At 42.9% G+C, this 21628-nt stretch overlaps 2 protein-coding genes across 7 annotated transcripts; both read left to right on the top strand.

Moving 5' to 3' along the window:
- Nucleotides 1-7696: 7696 nt before the first annotated feature.
- On the top strand, nucleotides 7697-8289 carry LOC133465445 (small integral membrane protein 36-like). Its single transcript, XM_061748279.1, has one exon. It carries the CDS (start codon nucleotides 7982-7984, stop codon nucleotides 8282-8284), a length of 303 nt encoding a protein of 100 aa, XP_061604263.1. The 5' UTR covers nucleotides 7697-7981; the 3' UTR covers nucleotides 8285-8289.
- A 79-nt stretch (nucleotides 8290-8368) lies between these two features.
- Nucleotides 8369-18992, top strand: mmd (monocyte to macrophage differentiation-associated). Of its 6 annotated transcripts, XM_061748278.1 has the most exons (8): nucleotides 10496-10501; nucleotides 10624-10666; nucleotides 12509-12590; nucleotides 13837-13997; nucleotides 14268-14342; nucleotides 14458-14559; nucleotides 14647-14716; nucleotides 16959-18992. In XM_061748278.1, exons 2-8 carry the CDS (start codon nucleotides 10641-10643, stop codon nucleotides 17169-17171), a joined length of 729 nt encoding a protein of 242 aa, XP_061604262.1. In that variant the 5' UTR covers nucleotides 10496-10501; nucleotides 10624-10640; the 3' UTR covers nucleotides 17172-18992. The 6 variants fall into 6 exon arrangements, with proteins under 6 accessions (XP_061604257.1, XP_061604260.1, XP_061604261.1 ...); XM_061748273.1 differs by lacking the exon at nucleotides 10496-10501 and adding an exon at nucleotides 8369-8509 and having other exon boundaries at nucleotides 14458-14716; XM_061748276.1 differs by lacking the exons at nucleotides 10496-10501; nucleotides 10624-10666 and adding an exon at nucleotides 8370-8509.
- Nucleotides 18993-21628: the final 2636 nt, after the last annotated feature.

Below are 21628 nucleotides of genomic sequence, written 5' to 3'. Positions count from 1 at the left end.
TGCAATACGATTAAGGGCAATTTTTCCCGCTGAATGAAACACAGAAATGAATTTGGATGTTGTTCGGGTCGGCGAGAACGGATTTATTGCATTTCCATTCATCTCAATTGGAAACGATGATTTGAGAGACAGGCGTTTTGAGATACAAGCGTAATCACAGAACCAGTTAAAGACATATCTCAAGGTACCGGCGTATGCCCGTGAGCATTGTTGGATGCTCTTCTTCTGTGTTGCTGCACCGTCTATGTTAAAGTAGATTTACAATGACTTTAACATTGATGCTAACTTCCGTTAGCCCATCTTCGACGCTTTGCATTATATATTTGCACGTTAGGCAAAATGATTTGGTTTGCTTGAACATTTTGTTGTCCGAATGTACAAAATTGAATTCTCTTTTCTTTTATGTGTGAGTTTTACAGTAAACCGCAACCGGGAGTGACGTAAACAGCTTGAAGCAAGCACGCTGTGCCTCTTTTGGAGAGCTGTGCGAGTCAGTGAGAACAAGCAATACGTCTCAAAGTCTCACTTGTTTTGTTTAAATGTGTTCAAAGCATGTGGAAGAGGTAAAACTATATCAAATGTTTTATAAGTAGTCTCGAGAACATAGTCCCCGCGGTAGACGGGGATTCACTGCACTTCCTCAATGTCCAATCAGATTTCTTCGTTGACATCCCCTACCCTGCTAAAACAGCCACTCGGGCTTCCAATGGTGCGTTTAGTGTCTGGATGATAGCTCCGATCTGTTGTGATGTGTGTCAACGGTGGCGGCGACTCTGCAGGATGTTTGAAGGGAGCGGATCTCCTTGACGCCGACCAAAACCTTCACAGGAGACGCCCACGCCCACTGGAAGGAAGTCACGTCGGTGGCGTGCGTGAAGGTGAGCCAACTGTATGTGTGTGTGCGTGCTTGGGCGTGTGTCACGCTCGGCAGCCACTTCCTGTCCTCGCCTAGAATCCGGACCCATTAAAGATCATTTAAAGAACAAAAAAAAAAAGAAAACATTTCTCCTGGACCTTTCTGCTAAGTCAGAACTCATATTTCGTATTTCGGAGCACCTCCTGGAATTGCGATGCACGAGCGCTGATGAGAACTCCGAGAAGAGAGATCTTTTCCCTCCTGGACTCTGCAATTGAAAATCGTCCTCCGCCCTGGCCGGGACTCTCTGATGTTCTGCCAAGCGTTGCAAGTGTTGGCCGCGCTCGCTCCCTGAGGTGGTCCCGGCCCACTTGGCCCTCATACTGACACATCGTTGACAGAAAGGTCTTCCAGACCTCCCAATCCTGCTCGCTTGAGTTCTACCCAGACGACGCAATTTTCATTTGACTTTACCTCTGAGCAGGTACAAACTTCACTGATTGGCCCAGTGGTAAAAACCAAAAACCAGTGTCCGTTTTTTTACTCCATCACAGGGTCATCAAAGACAACGTTGTCTGTTTGCTACCTATTTCAATGAGCAGCAAAGATACAACTGTCTGTTTGGAACTATTCATAGCAACAAAAAACATAGTAACCATAGCAACAATAAAGAGACTATTATCTGTTTACTACTTTTTTCACGGACAAAGTTGCCTGTTTTGTTACCTCATACAAGGGACATCAACGACACGACTATCTGCGGCTTATTCAAAGTGGGGGGAAAAAAAAACCCACCATTTTCTGTTAAGGACTTCATCATAGCGACAACAAAAAACATAATTATCAATTGGCACATCAAAGTCCATTTTGTGTTTGTGTCTCCTAATAATCATAGGGATATCACAGACAGAAATGGACTTTTTTCATTCAATCAGCGACACACAATTGTCTGCAACTTAATTGTAGTGACAGCAAAGACAAAACTGGGTCACCGGGTTACCTAAGACACAATCTTCCGTTTTTTTTTTTTTTTTTTGTTTTTTACCCGATCGTTACGACATCAAAGACACGATGTCTTTTGGTCACCTAATTATAGGGACGTCATAGACACGGTTAGTCTGTTCGCTAGTTAATCATGTTCGTACAAACATCTGAACGTCGTTTGGACAAGAACATCTTGCACGAAGCGGACCTAAACCTCTTTTGTTCCCAGCACGTCAGTTCTGGAGTGATGAAATCCACGTGCAGGACCACATGTTGGCCTGGCGAGCGGCCTCCCGCGTCACTCGAATGACGCACGAGCCGCCGAGGCTAACATGTTCGCAACGGTTAATTCTATTAGCGTGATGAAACGTGAAACACTCTTGATGCTTTGAAGTCCACTTCACGGGGAAAAAAACAAAAAGCCTGGATCGTGTTTCATCTTTGATGTTGAAATTCAAACAACGACACTCGCTCCGAAGCCAACGAAAACAAACGGAAAGGTGGTGTCATTCCAAACAAACGCTGCACGGGGACAAAGGGGACGTTCAATTGTGGATGTCGATCGTCGGGACATTAAAGTCACATCTGTCCATTTCGGGCTTAATCGTAGCAATAATAAAGACACAATACATCATAGTGATATCAAAGACACAATGGTCTGTTTGCTACTTCATCAGAGGGGCATTACAGACACAATTGCTTACTCCGTAACACATTCCCTGCCATTGACGGCTTTAGAAGTCAAATATCTGGGAAGGCTGGCAGCGAATGAGTTTGAATCATAGTGACATCAAAGACACTGCCTGTTTGCGACTTACACAATTACAGGTTTGGGTCTTTGCGTAGTCCTAAAGATTTCAAAGGCACACCTGTCTACGTGCTCCTCAATCATATGGACGTCAAAGATACAATTGTCCATTTGCTACTTTTATAAGAGAGGCATTCAAGATAATTGTTTGCTAGTGGATCAAGTGACAAAGCCGCAATTGTCTGTTTGCAACTCACACAGTTGTCTATTTGCTACATAGTCATATGGACATCCAAGACACAATTGTCTTGCTTGCTACTTTTCTGAGCGACATCGAAGCACGTTCTTTTGTGCCTTAATTCTAGTGGCTTCAACGACACACCTGTCTGTTTGCGACTTAATCATATGGACGTCAATGACACTACGACTACGACAGAGGCTGCCAGCACTACACTGAACTCAATGTGCGCTCCGATGGAAGCTAACGTGAGCATGCAGCATGTGTTTGGTGTGTATTTGTAAGTGTGTGAGTGTGTGTCTTTGAGTAAGGCGTTCGCTGACCGGCGGCGACCGCAGACCAGCGGGGAGTCGTAAAAGCGATGCCTGGCCATTGTGCGTCGTACGTCATCGCGACTGCCCGTGCAGGAATGTTTGATGCCGATGTATGCCAAAGAATTCCGAGCCGGGCTCATCAACTACCACCCCCTGCTGTGAACCCCCACCCCCAAAGTGAGAGGGTGGCAGGGGTGGGCGGGGTGGCTGAAAAGATAAATGTGGCTTGTATGTTTAGAAGTGAAAAGTGAACTTGTTACACAAGGCGTGATGTTGTAAGAAGACTTACAGGAGGGCCGCTCGGTTTGTTTACACCTTCCGCTGTCTTGCACCCTCCACCCTCTTAACTCCCCCGCGCGCCCCCCAGTTTATTATCTTAGCGCACGGGCAAAGGTCATTGCGTATGCCGACAATTTTTGGGGATGAAAATGTCATTTTTCTCTGCATTTTTAAAGTGCAGATGATGATGTTGCCCAACCTATAATGGAAAAATGCTTTCAAATGTTTGAATTCGAACTAACCCTCAACTTTAACCCTACCTCCCAAAACATTGAAGTACCCTCAACCCTAATCATATAACTCAACCAAAACTATCAATCCTAATCTGTATATCCGAACTCAAATTCCTAACCCTAATCCGAAACCCAACCATCAAACCTAAACCCAAACAGTCAACCTAATCCTACAGCCACACCCTAACCCAATACCCAAACCCTCCAACCGAACATCTCTCTAATCTTAACCCCTGAACCCACTAACCCCAACCTTTACTCTAACCCTAACTGTTTAACTTTATCCACTAACCCGCTAATCTGAATCCTTACCTGAAACCCGAACTTTAACACTCTATCGCCCTCGCACTAGAAGTGAAGTGAAGTAAAAACAAAAAAAAGAAGTTAGTGTCATGCCCTGGCCACAGTTGCCGGTGTGGAAAAGGTGATTAGGCCAATCGTTTTCAAGGGTTGGAGTGGGCATGATTAAAGATGCCCACATACATTTGGGTGATGATTGACGACCATTTTCTGACATTAAGCGACGTTAAGCCTTTTCCTGTATAGTGCCTATGGGAAATGGCTTAACGTCCATAAAATCCAAAATATTGGGCCGATCGTTCGCATCAGACATATTTCATTCATAGATATGTGAACGGCGGACATTGAACCCTCGGAATCGTCGTAGTTAAGCGGTTCACTGCACACATCGTCATAAGGAACACCGACGATTTGACTCTTATTCCTCTCTGGCCACATTCGCGACGTTTTTCACCTACGTGAGTCAATACTAATACTAATACACATAAACAACGGAATGAGAAGGCGTCGGCGGAGTGACGCATCCTTGGCGAGAGGAAGCGATGAAGATGGGCGAGGACGGATGAGGACAGACGCTCAAACGCAAACATTCGGGGCCGGCAGGAAGGAAAAGCTCCTGGGACCAATCGGAGCGTCAGCCACGTTTGCCACGTCACTCGTAACGCACCGCTAGTTGGACACATCATTAGGGACACCAGATCATCACACGCAATACAAATTGCCGCAATAAGTGAACACTCACCCACCACTTTTTTTTGCTTTTAATATTATGAGTGCTTCCGTGTGGGTGTTCGAGACACCCTCGTCCAATGTGAGTGTGGAAACACCCGTCGCATCTCCGCGAGTGTGACCAAAAAAGTCTTTCATTGGGAAAAGTGTGTGTGGTAGGACGTTCACATCCAATGTGGATGCAGCAAAAAACGTTGATTTTGAGAAAAGTGGTGGTGTTGAAAAACATTCATTCAATGTGGGTGTGACAAAAAGAAAGTTCCTTTCACGGGAAAAGTGTGGGAGTTGAAACACCCAGATCCCTGTGGGTGCATTATAAAAATGGGGGTGATTTAAAAAAAATTTTGGTGTTGAAACCTTGGATTGAGAAAAGTGTGGGTGTAAGAAAAATGGGTGTTGAAATGGGAAAAGCGTGGGTGTGACAAAAAAAGATCAAGTGATTGTTGAAATACCCAGATGCATTGCAGGTGTGACAAAAATGTGGGTATTGAAGCCGTTCAGCAGCAAACGCGAGGGTGTCGAAACACCCACACTCAGTTGCAGGTGTGACAAAAATGTGGGTATTGAATCCTTTCATTTTGGGGGCAGCGAATAATGTGTTTGTGGAAACATTTCCCTGGTGAAAGTGCGGGTGTTAAAACACTCACATCCCTCCGGGCGTGACAAAACAAGTGGGATTTGAAGCCTTTTACCGGGTTATGTGTGGGTGCCACAAGAAACGTGGGTATTGAAAACGTGGGTATTGTGTGTGTGCCCCGGCTGGTTTCACGCATAAAACCAGGTGTGTTGAAGCATCCGCACGTTGGCGAAAAGTTTCAACACCCAATTTTTTTGTCTCACCCATGGGAGAGGAGGGTGTCTCAACTCCCACGCCTTTCCCGATGAAATGTTCAACACCCACACTTTTCGTTGCAAACATAGAGATGCGGGTTATTCGATAGCCACAATTTTCCCAATGCAACGTGTCATCACCCACACTTTTCGTCGCAGTCACGGAGTTGCGGGTGATTCAATATCCACATTTCTCCTCACGAAATGTTTCAACACCCCCAGTTTAGTTCAGGAAGGGCTTCAACATCTACACTTCTCATCACACCTGCGGCAGATGACATGTTTTAACACCCAGACATTTCCCGGTGAAAGGTTTCAACACCCACAATTTTCTTGATGGAAAGTTTGAACACCGACAGCATCCATCACAACCACAAGGGATGTGGTTCATTCAACTCCCACGCTTTTCCTGCTAAAAGGTTTCAAAACCCACACTTTATCTGATGAAAGGCTTCAACATTTGCACTTTTTGTTGCACCCATGGAAAATGTTGACACACCCACATTTTTGATGATGAAATGTTTCAATACTCCCACTTTTCGGCACACCTGCAGGGTATGATGTGATTCAACACCTAGACATTTCCCAGGGCAAGATTTCAACACCCACACTTTTCCTGGTAAAATGTTTCAACACCCACATTGTACCTGCTGAAAAGATTCAATACCCACACTTTTTGTTGCACTTGCGGGGGATAAAGGTGTTTCAGCAGCCACACTTTTTATCACACTTGCGAGGAATGTGGATGATTCAACACTCAACACTTTTCCTGGTGAAAGGGTTCAACTCCCAGACTTTCTGCCACACTCACAGGAGATGTGGGTGATTCAAACACCCACTTTTCCCGACGACAGCTTTCAACATCCACCCTTTTCGTCACAACTGCGGGGCAGAGCTGTATTCCAACACCCGCGCATTTTCCGGTAAAAGGTTTCAACACCCACACATTTTCCTGTGAAAGGGTTTAACACCCACACTTTTCCCGCTGTTACTGCACAACGGGTAACGAGAGGTACACAATGCCAGCAATATCGTTGCTGTTTACTCTGCTGCCCTCTCGCGTTAAAGACGAATATTGTCGTCTGGTTGAATAAGACGTCGGTCATGTTTGTCATGTCGTGCGTAATGGGGACCGCTTTTCCTAGAAGGAACAACAAAGCTGCTCCACATCCACATCCTCTTCCCCGGCGGGTGAAAGCACGGCCACGGCAGATGGACGCGCGAGATAGACAAACACTCGCACAACGAAACCAACTCCGCCCGGGAGGAGCGATGGAAAACAGCGCTCTGGAGGAGGAGGAGGAGGAGGAGACAAGGATGAGAAACGAGAGGAAGAGGTACAGGAGAAAAGATGAGGAAGAGTGGGAGGAGGAGGAGGAGGAGGAGGAAGGCAAAAGGGAGGAGGCTAAGTCCAGGAGGGCGGAGCTGCACTGCAGGAAATGCACGAGTTGCTGCTCAATGCTGCCCCCTGCAGCCCACTAGCCGCAATTACCTCCTTAAAACATTCAACAGGCCTTTCCAATTTGGCACCAAAATCGGCAGGACGTCACATTTTCAAGTACTTCCTGCTTCCTTACTTCCTGGCAGGAAAAAAAAAGTTGTTGTTCGTGTTAATCGCACAATTTGTCTCTACCTTGGCGCTCATAAACATATTTGGTGGCTTGTGCATGAGCGGATTATCGCAATGAATGTTTGAAGGCTTCATCCAAAAACACGATGAGTGACAGCCGCCTTTAATCCCTCCAACTAATGTGTTTATCCAAATAGAATTTTTGATTTTATTTTTCATTTTTATTTGGCAAAAGTCGACATCAGTACTTGATCATGGAGGGAAAAAAAGTAGTTTGAGCATTTACTGTATTCCCTTGACATCCAGTTGAAGGTCCATGTACAACTTTGGCAAAACGCTTCACTTGTAGTGCTATTAGTGCTAGTGTTCCTCATTAGTGCGCCCTCATTCTAGTACACTCAATTGTTACTAGTTAGGACAAAGAGTGTACTAGTGCATGGACCTTAAGGTGGTTATGCAGTATATTGCATAAATACTCAAAAGGCTTTCTTTACCTGCTAGCATGATAACCTTAGCTCCTTTCCAGCGTCCTGCCCTCCCTGCCCTGACGTGGAATTTCGCCAGATGGCCGCTGCCGCCAATCCCTGCTCACAATCGAGATTAAGATAACGCCAAGCACACACACACACACACACACTCACAAATGCAGGCGAGGGGATGATGTAAGCGAGAATCTGTCACGGAGTGGCAGCTGAACTTATTAAAGTGAGACACCGATCGGGCGTTTGGAGGAGCGGCGCCCATCAACGTCTTTGCGTCACTAAACTTAGCAACGTTAAGCTACGAAGAACATGGAGGCGGCAGGACGGGCGAACGCCACGGCTTGTGGCCCGGGCGCCGTCTCGCGCGCTTGAGCTTCCTAACGGCCGCGGCGGGTGAAGCAGCATGCGGCGGGAGTCATGGGCTTTCTGGAAAACTACCAGGAGATCGACCCGGTCACCCTCAACTTGTGCATCCTGATCGCCAGCTACGTCATCCTGCTCCTCGTCTTCCTCATCTCGTGTATCATGTACGACTGCCGCGGGAAGGACCCCACCAAGGAGTACGCGCCCGACCCGCAGCCCACCCAGTCGCCCATCCGCCTGGTGGTTATGCAGAGCTCCCCGGCTCCCGTGGCGCGCTGGGATGCCGCCAACATGGTCGCCACCTACCACGAGCCCTCGCATGCTGAATTCCGGGAGAAGAAGAGCACCATGGTTTGAGCGGACGCGGGCGCTCCCGAACTCCTTCCCGTAACTTTCCTCACATTCCCTTTTTTTTTGCTTTACGTCGGAACTCGACGAGGTCGAGCGACATGTGTCGCGCACGCACGTGAAATCCCGCTCGAAGATCCCCGAGCCAAAGCCGGCAGTCTGCTCCGACGTCAGATGTCACAAGTGATAAAGTGCACGCTTGTTTTGACGCAATCTCTCAGCCTCGGGATTAAGGTGAGCGACAACATTTCGGAGAAATGTTGCCCAGGTGGCCAATAAAAGCCGCTGGAGATAAACTCGCTTTAATTGAGAAGGACGTAACGTTCTCCTTGGACACTGCTCTGGTCAGGTCTTTGACCCCCCCGATGAAGGGCATAAAAACACTCACGATGGGAAAACATTCAATTCCTCGACGGGTGTCCGTTCTCTAAGGGTCATAAATCAATCAATGCTTACACCAGGTACATGTGATCTTTAGGATCATAAATCAATTAGTCTTGGGTTTGTCCTAAATCACAAATTTACGACTGTACATATGTCCATTATACTCCACTCTCTTGGAGTACCCGGAGAAAACCCACGCAGGCACAGGGAGCACATGCAAACTCCGCACAGGCCAAAGTGCATTTGAACCCGGGTCCTCAGAACTGTGAGGCCGGTGCTAACCAGTCTACCATTTGGAGTCCACACGTTTCCTCTTTGAGGGTCATAAATCAATCTGTTTTGGCATTGTCATGGGAGTGCCATAAATTATTCAAGGGTCACACATGTATGTTTTGACATAATTCATTTTTCTGTCCAATTATGCTGTGCTTAGGAGTCAGCGTCAACAGTTTTGATAACTTCATTCACATTCAAATTTGATGTTATTCTCTGTGCTTTTAAGGAATCCAGGCAGAATTTGACATCGTTTTTTATGGCATTAATTGTCCCGCTCCTTTTGATCTTTTGACACTTTTGCTACTTAATTGGGAAATGGCAGCGGGAGGTGTTACAAATCCCTCTGTTTTGACACAAGCGCGTCACTGTCTATTTTCTGATGACGTTGTTGTCTTCAGCTGTGGTCTTTCCAAATCCAAATCTACTTCCTGATTGGCTGCCATTCAGGGATTAGGCTCCAACATGTGGTTAAATCTGGTCAGATCGCTTACGTAATCCCGAGAGTGCTTCTTCAAGTTAAAAAAAAAAAACACCGCAAGCGTCAACAAATGGAAGACTATCATAATAATATCCATCCATCCATCTCGCGGGCGTGCTGGAGCCTATCCCAGCTATCTTCGGGCGAAAGGCAGGGTACACCCTGAACTGGTCGCCAGCCAATCGCAGATAAGAATAAGAATAATAATAATAATCCAAAAGGCTATTAATGCGTTGTTTTCATCTTTATTTATTTATTTCTCAGTTGAGAAGGATAAGTTGGTGAGGGAACGGGTTCCATTGGCCAAAAATCAGAGGATTACGCTTACATAAACACTCTTATTTCACTTATCAAGTGCGCTTGCATAATAATTGTTATTGCGCCATCTGGGAATGACATCAGTTACAAGCAACAATCACTATTCCTATTAACGCAGATACAATTAAATATGCTGTCACCTTTAACGTTCACAACCCAGACATTATCAATCAATCGCATATCGACAGGAACGTTTTTGGGCTAACTGGGATGTAATATTAAATTAGCTGGTGAGAGAAAAAAACAGGATGAGATGAGATTTAAAGTCATCACGACAACATTTAAAGTCAACTTTAAATGACTGTAAAGGGATTTAAATTTAAATCTATCTATCTATCTATCTATCTATCTATCTATCTATCTATCTATCTATCTATCTATCTATCTATCTATCTATCTATCTATCTATCTATCTATCTATCTATCTATCTATCTATCTATCTATCTATCTATCTATCGTTACTACATTCATAATTTGCATTGGCTAGGTTTTCTGGCTGTTGATTGGCTCAACCTGCTGTCAGCATGTCACTTTGCGCATGCGCATTAAGGCAGGAGGCTGTCTGGGCGGGCGTGGTCAGTTTCTAGGAGCGGCCTGGCCGGCCTCCTTCGCTCCCTCGCTGGGCATCTTTGCCCTCCTCTGCCCCGCTTCTCATGGATCTTTCTACCTCAGAGGCTTAGCGGCCAGTGAACAGTACACTCGATGCAGGATGTTATGGCGGAAAAGACGAAAATGATGCCCTGATGCTGCAGTGACAGTTAGCGGCTAGGTAGCGTGTAGCCTGCGAGCTAATGCTAATGAAGTGTTGTTGCTTCGTTTGGACAGTACAGAAACATTGTTTCCTACCTCATTTTTATAAACTTAATTCATATATTTTTTTGTGCTGCTAAGGACCGCTAGACGCTGACATGAAGAGGGTGATCAGCTTCCACAGGTGAGTGCGATAAATGAACATTTATCAGATTGTCAAAAGTATACTGTCATCCAAATTAAATGCCAACGCTAACTCGTGGGTGACGTCATCAAACGTCGACTGGATGATTCCGTGAAGGCAACAGGAAATTCTATCATTTGATGTATACCAAGAAAGTGAGTTGAAGAGTTTCATTCAGACTAAAGTAGTGCTTTGCCACCATCATGTGCATCTAATCCTTTTTAGCAGGGGCTTCAGTTATGATTAGTTAGTTAAGATTTTCGCTCAATTAACAAGCTGGTTTGACTGAGCAACATGAAATTTGGGAAAACGTTTTTCACGAGATGCAGCACAATAAAGTCTCCTTAAGTCATGCCGTCTGCAGTTTTGACTTGAATTTGTAAATTCGGGGTCAATTTGGCTTTTTGCACAGGTGCTTACATTTTTTTTAAATTCAGCGCCTGAAGCCAATTTGACTTCCAATCTGAAATTTGGAAGGCAAGTCTGTCATGAGCGAAAAAGTCACGAAAAGCCATGCTTGAAAAAACACCGGAAGCCTGCCATTTTTGTTTGAAGCAGACGTTTCAAGGTCAATTTTTGCATCTTCCAGGGGTCCTTATAATTCTTAAAAAATTGAGCCCCTGAAACCAGTTTGACTTAGCAACCTTCCAATTCACTGAAAATTCAGCCCCTGGAGACACTTTGACTCGGTGACCTGATATTTGGTCCATAGACAACAAAGCCTCAAGAAGCCATGCCTGAAATGACACACAAAGTCAGCTATTTTGGTCTGAAGTTTTTAAATATGATTTCTTTGAAACGTGTGGTGAAGGTTCACACACACACACACGCACTCACTCACAGATTGTAAAAAGGTACTTTGCACAAACACGTCACTGAGATTACTGAGTGTGTCGAGGTTCAAGGCTGCCTGCCTCCATTACTTATTTCTATACATGGCTGATATAAATCACATATAAAAACGTTGGTTAGTTCATTAGGTACACCTACACTGTACATCGCACTGTAATGATACGTTTATGATTTATTTGTGACTACCGATCGACACATGCAGTTGTTTTGTGTCATACAAAGCTGCTCACTAGTCTTACCACTTTGTTCTATAGTGTATACAGTATATGTATTAGAAAGTGATTATATAGACTATTTATTCATACATAGAGTAGCAATTTACAGTGCTACCTTGACTTACTGGTTTGTTTTGCGACCACGCTCGTAACTCAAATCTTGTATCTCAAATGATCTTTCACCATTGAAATGAATGGAAATGCCATTAATCCATTCCAAACCCCTTAACAGAAGATTTTGAACGTTTTGTAGAATAAAAATAGCGCTCTACAGTATTGTTTTATAAAAACATACAGTAATGACATTATTAAATAGAATGAATAAAAGAATAACAGAGAAAAATAGAATAAAAGAATTAAACAGTTTATGCGTCATGATGTCATGCTTTAATTCAGTAGCCATTGTGCCGCTCCTTCAAATGTGCCTTGGTCACTAGGTGGCACTATAATAAAGACATATGGATATGCATGGAGACAGTCACAACTACTCAGTAAGCTGCACTAGTATTGGTTGTTCTACACAGAGGATAAAGACGATATGGCTGTGAGTATTGTTATATTGTCTGTCTACATGTATTGCTGACTTTTGTGTTCAAATGTGAGTCGTTTAAAGTTTTTTTCGGTTTTATCCGATACCTGTTTTATCGAGGTTCCACTGTTCGGCTTTACTGTAGAAAATGAGTTGACACCTGTGTAGTTTTATTTGGCTTGATACAACACTGCTGACTATATTTTGAATGACGCTTTTTTTTTTTGAATGTTTTTTGATGTTCAGATTTATGAACAGACGGCCCTCCGCTAACTGTCGCTACCAGCCCACCTGCTACGAGCACGCCGCTAACTGCTACACGCATGCAGTGAGTCGCCGCCTGTCCGTCCGTCCGCCGATGTTTGTGTCCAGTCTGGGCCAGGTCATTTCTTTTATTAGTCCATGTTGTAGTAAAATAAATAAATAAATAAATAAAATTAAAGGTAATCATTTTTTTTTTTTATTTGATTTGAATTTGAATGTATTTTTAAATTGAAAAAGTATATGTATATATATATATATATTTTTTTTTTTACATTTTCAAACGCATTTATTACATTTTTATTTATTTTGTCAAATTTAACAAAAGGTAAAGAATACCAAAGAGGCCTGCCTCCCGCATCCTGTATGCAGCCCTTGGTTAATAATGTATTACTTAATCTTTTTTTTTTTCTTCTTAAAATTTACAGAAATAAAAAAAAAAAAAATGAATGGATGGCTATTTAATGATAATTAATAATAATAATAATAATAATATTAATTCATTTTCCGAACCACTTCTCCTCACGAGGGTCGCGGGCGTGCTGGAGCCTATCCTAGCTGACTCTGGGCGAAAGGCGGGGTACACCCTGAACTGGTCGCCACCCAATAGTGATAATTAAAAACATTACATTACAATTTAAATTAAGAACATTAAATTAAAATAAAATTGAATAAAGAAAATTAAAGAGAAATGAATAGATACAAATTTGTAGTTTTTACATTATTCAAACTCTATTTACATTCATACATTTTGAAGGAGAATTAAAAACAAATATTTCAAACACTCTTTCCATCTATGTGTTTGTGGTCCTCTGTGGAAAAATTTGCACAGCCCTGTTTTACACCTACAATGGATATAAAAAGTGTACACACCCGTATTCAAATATTAGGTTTTTGTGAAATAAAATAAATGAGGCTAAGCCTATTAGAACAGCTGAACTTTATTTGGGGTGTATCATAGGCACTTTAAATAGTGTCAGGTGTGCTGACTCCCATTTAACACGAGTTAGATGTTTTGCTCATTCTCAACACAACCACATCCCTCATAGAAGAGGGTGTGCGCACTTATGCTACCACATTATTTGAGTTATTTTTACTTCCGCTCTTCAAAAGATGAAACATTGTTTTTTTTCTCAAATGTGTTGTACATGTTATCGGCCACATTAATGGTAAAAAATGTTTTGAGGTGATTTGTTGTGGTTTAATTTTTGGATATCACAAACACCTGGCATTTGAGCATGGGTGTGTAGACTTTTTATAACCGCCGTCCAACGCCACATCTGAAGGTCCGTCCGTCTTTTGTGAACGTATAGTTCCTGATCGCGCCCGCCCTGTTGGGCATGGCCCTGCTGCACCGGCTGTCGGCCACCAACTGGCAGTGCGTGACAGCGTGGGTGTACGGCCTGGGCCTCAGCGCCCTGTTCCTCGTCTCCACCGTCTTCCACGTTGTCACCTGGAAGAAGAGTCACATGAGGTGAGGGTGCACGCCACACATTTCAAGCAAGGGTTACGGTTTCAGTTTTGGGTTTGACGCCAGGATTCGTGTTTTAAACAAGAGTTTTTAGGGTTACAAAATAGGGTTTCAAGTCAGGGATAAGGTCTGAAAGTGGGGTTTTTAGGACATGTTCTTGAGCCATTTATTTGTTCTTGCGGTGCAATGGCCATACAAGGTGAGTGTGCAAGCTGGGCTTTGAAACAAGGGCTATGGTTTGAAATTGGGTTGTGTTTTGAACTGGTGTTGCAGGGAGGTGGAGCACTGTTTCCACATGTGCGACCGAGTCGTCATCTACGTCTTCATTGCCGCCTCCTACACGCCGTGGTATGTACGAGGTGCCCCCCCCCCCCCCCCCCACACACACACACACCTCCTTCTTCCTCCTCTTTCTCCCTCCCTCTCCTGACCGCACGCTGTCGTCGTCGTGGCGTGTGTTCAGGTTGAACCTCCGCGAGCTGGGCCCCGTGGCGTGTCACATGCGTTGGTTCGTGTGGCTGATGGCCGCCAGCGGAACGTTCTACGTGTTCAACTACCACGAAAAGTCAGATGACGCGCACTCTCCTCAAAACGACTTCAATCATTCGTCATCGTCGCCAATCCATTGTGAGCATTACCAATTGCGTTGCAGGTACAAAGTGGTGGAGCTGGCCTTCTACCTGACTATGGGCTTCCTCCCGGCGTCCGTCGTCACTTCCATGGTCAGTTCCGCAACGACCCTGGAATGAAGGTTCTACTTCATCCCTGCTTATCGGCCTGAACGGTATCGGACGATAATTAGCATTTTGTGCTGATCGGCTGATCGGCTTTGTCATAATTGGCCGAGCCGATCGATGACATCATTGATCGGCTCCGCATAAGACATTTACTCCGCGTCGCCATCGTGGACAGAATATTTTAATCCGAAAGCTAGTTTATTTTTAGCCTTGTCGCGTCTTTTGACGTACTATTATAAATATCTGACGGCCGATACATTTATTTAAAAAAAAAAAAAAAAAAAAGTCGGCGGCGTGAGACAGACGACAACGTAATGCCCGGATCAGACGACAAGCAGACTACTGCAATCAAATCTTGTATTCCGAAACCACCGCTTTCCGTTTTTACGATCATTTGGCTTTTGTTGATCTTGTGAGGCGTTTATGTGAATTTTGTCCCACTTCGTTGCGATGTAAAGTTGCTAGTTTCACCTTTTGGTGAAGTTTTAGCTCGATGTTAGGCTTTTTTATTTAATTTTTTTTTCTGTCATCGGCTCTTACGTTGGTTTGAAGACTAAAATAAGCGCTAGAAACCATCGGTGCAAAAGTGCAACCAACCGTTCACCTTGTTAGCTGTTACCTCGATGTCGGCATCGGCATATTTTATTGTTTGAGGGTTGTGTTCTGTGAGAACTCCGAGATGTTGTTTTGCTTCCGCTGGCGTTCCTTTATTGGTGCTGTGTGCTGAGCAGCATTCGTCTCACCGGATCGTGGACGCCGCTCTCCATTCTTGCCATCAGGTGTGCGTTATCTCTCAACCGGGAGTGTGTCGCCCCATCTTGGCCTGCCCTGAGGGGTGTAACCCCTGGAGGTTATACAGTCCCCTCCAAAAGTATTGGAACGGCAAGGTCAATTGCTTTGTTTTTGTTCGGTTTCAGATCAAAATATGAATATGAGACAAAAGTTCAGAATTCCAGCTTTTATTTGATGCTATTTACATCCAGGTGTGTGAAACAGCTCAGGACAGAGCAGCTTTTGTTTTGAAGTCACCCACTTTTCAAGTGAGCAAAAGTGTTGGAGCACGTGACTGACGGGTGTTTCTAGTTGGCCAGGTGTTGCCTTTTAGATTGATTGCTTAAACATAACAGTGCTTGTTTTTGGGCTTTGCGTTTCACCTGTGAAAACTGCATTTGCTGTTAAGCAAACCTAAAGACCGGAGAGCTGTCTATGGGAGAAAAGCAAACCATTTTGGGGACGGGGTCACACGTGACTTTTTTGGTATGCACACTGAAATCGCGTGTGTGCGAAGGGAATATTCAGTGCTGGCATTCATAGAAGCGTAGTTGCATACAGAATTTTCTTTTCATGTTGGGTTTTTAAGACCGGCTTAAGGTGTTAAACAGCAGTTAGTGTTTCAGGCTGGGGTTAGGGTTTAAGAGTAGATACAAGAATTAGGGTTTCAGGTCAATCTTAGGGTTTGAAAGTAGGGTTTAAAGGTTGGTTTGGGGTGTTAAGTTAAAATTTTCAGCCTATGTTTTAAAATTAGGCTTTTAAGACAGGGTTAAGGTTTTAAATGGCATAGTTGAGTTAAGTTATACTTTCAGGCCTGACTTAGGCTTTCCAAGTATGGTTTCAAGCCTGGGTCTGAGTTTTAAGCAGGCATCAGGGTGTCAAGTGAGGATTTTGAGCCAGGGTTAAGGTTTCAAAGTAGGGTTTGGTGTTTTAACCCTATAATGCCCCTCAGCCTCTCCATTTTTTTAAAAAAAACCATGACTATGACTACTTTTATTTAGTAAATGAGAAAACACACAGTTGCGCTCATATGTTGGATTACCCAGGCAGAATTTGTAAGATGGGTACAATTCTTCCAAGAAAACATGAAGGGCCAGGCGAAACACATTGAATTTGATTTGAATGGGATTCAAATGAAACGGTCAAGCGTTTCAGAAAAGCATGATCATTAAACAAAACATAACCATAAAGAAATTAATGATGGTTGTTGTTCGGTCATATTAAAAAAATAATAATAATAATTCACAAATTCTGCCAGGGTATGTAAACTTATCAGCACAACTGTACATATATGCAGTTATACGTACCCGCTGTCATATTGGAATGAAAGTGTAGGCTACACCTTTTTTATAACCACTAGGTGGCGGTGGCATTTTGGAATGAAAGTGTACATCTTTTTCATAACCACTAGATGGCAGCATGCATTTATAAAATGATTGTGCATTTGTGGCTGCAGAACACGACGGAGGGTTTCCCGGAGCTGGCGTGCGGCGGCGCCCTCTACTGCGTGGGTGTGTTTTTCTTCAAGAGCGACGGCGTCATTCCGTTCGCTCACGCCATCTGGCACGTCTTCGTGGCGCTGGCGGCCGCCGTGCACTACTACGCCATCTGGAAGTACCTCTACACTCCGCTCGCCGGCGACGACCACGACGCCCTCGTCCAATACTGAGCCGACGGCCCCCGCAACTGCCTCAAACAAGAAAAAATGTTTACCGCTTTCGTACACGGAACAATTGTTTTTAACACCAACTTTTCTATACACTCAGTCATTCCAGGGCAAGGCGACCAATCATGCTGAGGAAAAACACTGATGAGTGGGAGTTTAGTTGGTTAGTGCGTCTGTTAGCAGGTTGCGCTAACCTATGGGTAGAGAAAATGGAATTCCAAGGTGTTTCTTTGTCTGGATCTTTCAAAATGGCCATTCCACGCCCTGGCAACCAATCAAACGCATGATCAGGAAAGGCTATCACCTCTGGTGGTTTGGTTTGTTAGCAAAGGTTTTGCTAACCTCTCCAAGCAGGAACAAAATAACAAATATCTGAGCCGATTGTCTTTCTGGATATTTCGAAATGGCCGTTACACAGGCAGGCGACCAATCATACACTTGGAAAAACATCATGATGGAGTACTGCCTTCACCTGTGGCAATTTGGCTTGTTGCCGGGGAGAAAAAAAAGAAGGCTGAACTTGAGGCTTTTGTCGGTCTGGATATTTCAAATCGGCCATTCCGCATCTCAGTGACCAATCGCATGCTGAGAAAGGTTGGCTAGCGCATCTGGCAGCAGGTTCCGCTAACCTTCGTCTGAGCTGTGTTTCTTTTTTTTTTTTTTTTAAATGGCCATTCCACTGCCCGGTGACCAATCACACGGAGAAAAATCCCATTGGTGGGAGAGGGACTTCCTGAGAGGACTTGTTGAGGGGAAAAGAAAAAAAAAAAAAAAAAAAAAGGAGACCGTTAGTTTTTCTTGGGTGTGGGGGTTACATTTGAAGGGTTGGCGCCCCTTGCTGGTGTTTTTCTGCATTTGAAAAGATTGATAGTGTTTATGAACACCACTTTAGTATTTATTCCACATCCTACTAGGGCACTGAATCCTCCATGTACTAGTGCACTCTTAATACACTTCAGCGCACGAGTAGAACATCATAGTACGTAATTAAATCTTACTGGTCAACTACTGTGCTGCACTCTTAAAAAGGCCTACTACTGCCTTTTACTACTGTATGACATCACACTAATAGGACAACTGCCATACTAGAAGTGCATATTACTAGTGAGGCATAACTGCATGAGTTGACAATTGTGCTACTAGTACTACTAATGGTGAAAACTCTACTAGTTAGTAGAGTGGTCTAGTTACCATCTATCGCTTCACTAATAGTAGTAGTAGCGCGCAGTTGTCAACAAGTGCAGTTTTGCCTCATTAGTGACATGTTCTAGTGTTCCCTAGTTCTAGTGTGCTGAATTGTCTTACTAGTGAGGAGAAAGAGCGTGCTAATACATGGACAACTCAGCACACGAGAAGAACGACTAAGGTACACTAGTACGAACACTACATGTTCCTAGTAAGGCAAAACTGCACTAGTTGATAACCGTGTGCTCATATGACTAGTGAAATAAAATTCAGTTAGTTAATATCTAGTGGTTCACTAGTAGTACTAGGAGTGTGCCTATGGCAACTCGTGCCCAGTTTTGCCTCACTAGTAAGGTGGTAGTTCTGCTCGCGTGCTGAATGTACTTAGCAGTAAGGGCAAAATGCACACTAGTGCACAGACAATTGAGCGCGCTAGTAGAATGTGGAATAAACACTCAAGTGGCTCTCCGGAGGTTTTATTATTTGATGAGTGGTCACGTTTGTCACGTGGATGTCACTTCCTGTGTGTGTGTGTGTGTGTGTGTGTGTGTTTTGTAAGTTCCTGGCCTTCCCACTGCCGTTTTCTCTTTGTGGTGCTACTATCTTCTCTAAATTAAAAGCATATCAACAACCAAACAAGTTTTCCTCTTTATTTGGACTCTTTGCTTTTTTTTTCTTTTTTTTTAACAATATATTAATTTAACTGTAAGGCCTTGTTTGATTTTACAAACATTTCATCTTACAGTGAAATTTATATTTGCTGAGTTTTGTGCTACTTTTACTGCATAAACATTTTAACGAACATAATTTGTCAATATGCATTATAAAATATCCATATTAATGAGCTTTTTTACAGACCAGTACCATTACAATCGTTCACTCGAGTACTCACCTTTACCGAGTACTTTTTGATTAGGGCCTAGTCGATTAATTAGCTGGTGTTACACCTTGAACACATTTTAAAATATGACAAAGATAATGACATTCAAACAAACAAACCAAAACAATCAGCCAATTTTTCTTTGTTGTAAAGTTAAATACTAGAGGACAAAGCATTGTGAAACAGTCAAATGTTCTTCCCGCAATTCATATTGTTATTCTTGAAAGTGTAAAGCGAGCAAAAAGAAGTTATTTTATTCATTATATCTTTTTAAAATGAATCGGTTATCAGAATTTTATTGTGTCAAATAGGGAAAAAAACTACTTTTGATACATAAAATTCCACTTCAACTTCTTAAAATCTAATTCTTTATTATTTATTAAAATTTCAAGTGTTTTGTTTTTTTTTTATGATTTTTTTTAATTACTAACGATTAATTACACGATTACTTTCCGGTTACCAACACACCCCAGCGCCCCAGCACTAAGCTCTTACCTTGAGCTTCAGGAACTTTGCTGCAACTATGTTGGAATGTTGCACCGCCGAAACTAAAAAAAAAAAAAAAAAAAAAAAAAAAAAGCTTATCAAATCTTACAAGCACTTTTAAAACTGAAAATTCCCCTTTTTCGAAATTGTTTGAGTCAACGAGTAAATAAGCAGTATACAGTATATTACTATAATGTTTAAAAAGCTGAAGTTGGAAATGACCAAATTAGTCCAAAAAAACTAAACATTGGGAAATGTCATTACCTTTGTTTCAACAGTTAAAAAAAATATATATATATATATTTTTTTTTAAAAGGCAGCATTGCACTAACAAAAGCAAAACTTATTTTTTTGGGTGTGTGTCTCTAAAAGCTTCATGGTCGAGTTGCCGGGCAGAAAACGAGTCCGCCCTGCGGTTGCCATGGAAACGCTGTTGATGTCTGCTCCATCTCCGGGGCGACGACGTTGATGATGATGATGATGATGATGATGTTACATTGGCAAAGGAAAGAGCGACGAGCAACTGGAGGTCAAGACACGCACGCAAAAAAGAAATGAGACGTTTCACGTTGTCTCCCTGGGAAAGTCACGTGGCGGTGATGACATCACGGCGGCTATTATGTTGTCCCCTAGACGACCAGTCGTAATGCAACCCCAACAAATAAAAAAAATGACATCTTTGATGCATTCAATTATATTTTTTTCAAACATGTCCTCTATACTGCGTTAACATAGTTATTGTATATAAGAGTAGTTAATACTCAGAAAACCTCAGGTATAGCGCAGATTTTTAAGCAATCTTTTTTTGGGGGGGGAGGGGGGTCTTTTTACAGGATACAGGTAAGTGAATTTAAAGGTGCATGCCTTCAGTGTAGTACCACTTTGTGCCACGACATGCCGGGCAGCACTGAGCTCTACTGGAAGACATGCAACAGAATTAAGAGCACGATGAAGAGGCAGAGAAGGTCCCCGACTAAACTACAGTCATTTTTGCATTTTCCTTAGCGAGTATGATTGGAAGCTCTGCATGTGCTGCTGCTCCCTGCGTGTTAAGTAGCTGTTGATGGAAAGTTTGGAATTACCGCAGCATCCGTGCTCATTTCCGTTAGCCCGTTTTTGGCATTTTGCATTACAGTGGAGCCAAAATGAAAATGTTTTTCTTTTTTCTTTTTTTTTGGTGCAAATAACGGGATGGTTTGCGAATGCCAAACCACAAATATCCAGGGCTCCACTTTATATGTTAGCATAAACCTAAAGGTTTTATCATTTGAAATATTTGGTGTATTTTGTCTATTTACTCTAATGTCGCATTCGCTTTTTTTAATGTGTCCGTTTTACAGTCAACTTCAACTGAAAGTGACCAAATAACAGCTTGAAACAAGCGCACTTTGGATCCATACTGGAGAACTGTGCAACCCAGTCTTCTGTTCATTACCTCAAAGTGATGTTATACGTTAGTCTCTCATTTCTTGACAGCCAGAGTCCAAACGGGTATTAAGAAATACTTTACAATGTGTCTTTGTGTGTGTGTGTGCAAAGTTAACATTTCAATACGTTTAAAATGTGAGAGGGAAAAAAATATTTTTTTAAAAAGGGGTAGAGTCTTAATATCGCAAAGTTTCACCTATTTGGTCTGCAACCGTATCTCTAGCGAAAAGCGCGGATTCACTGTATACTGTATATAAAAAAAATACTTTCTACCACCTGCTTGTACCATCATAATGATTGTTAAAATACACTCATGTAGTAGGCGTGTTGATGAAATTAAAATAACATAAAAAGATTAAATTAAAACAGTATCAAACATTAAATAAATTGTACTTCAATAAAAAATGTAAAACTGTTGCTAAACAGATGCTAAACAAATTTAACATTTATAACATTTAAAATGTAACACAACTGAGCTTTA

Source organism: Phyllopteryx taeniolatus, chromosome 16 (assembly GCF_024500385.1).
Source record: "Phyllopteryx taeniolatus isolate TA_2022b chromosome 16, UOR_Ptae_1.2, whole genome shotgun sequence".
Classification (NCBI taxonomy): domain Eukaryota; kingdom Metazoa; phylum Chordata; class Actinopteri; order Syngnathiformes; family Syngnathidae; genus Phyllopteryx; species Phyllopteryx taeniolatus.
This window is presented reverse-complemented; position numbering and strand designations above follow the sequence as displayed.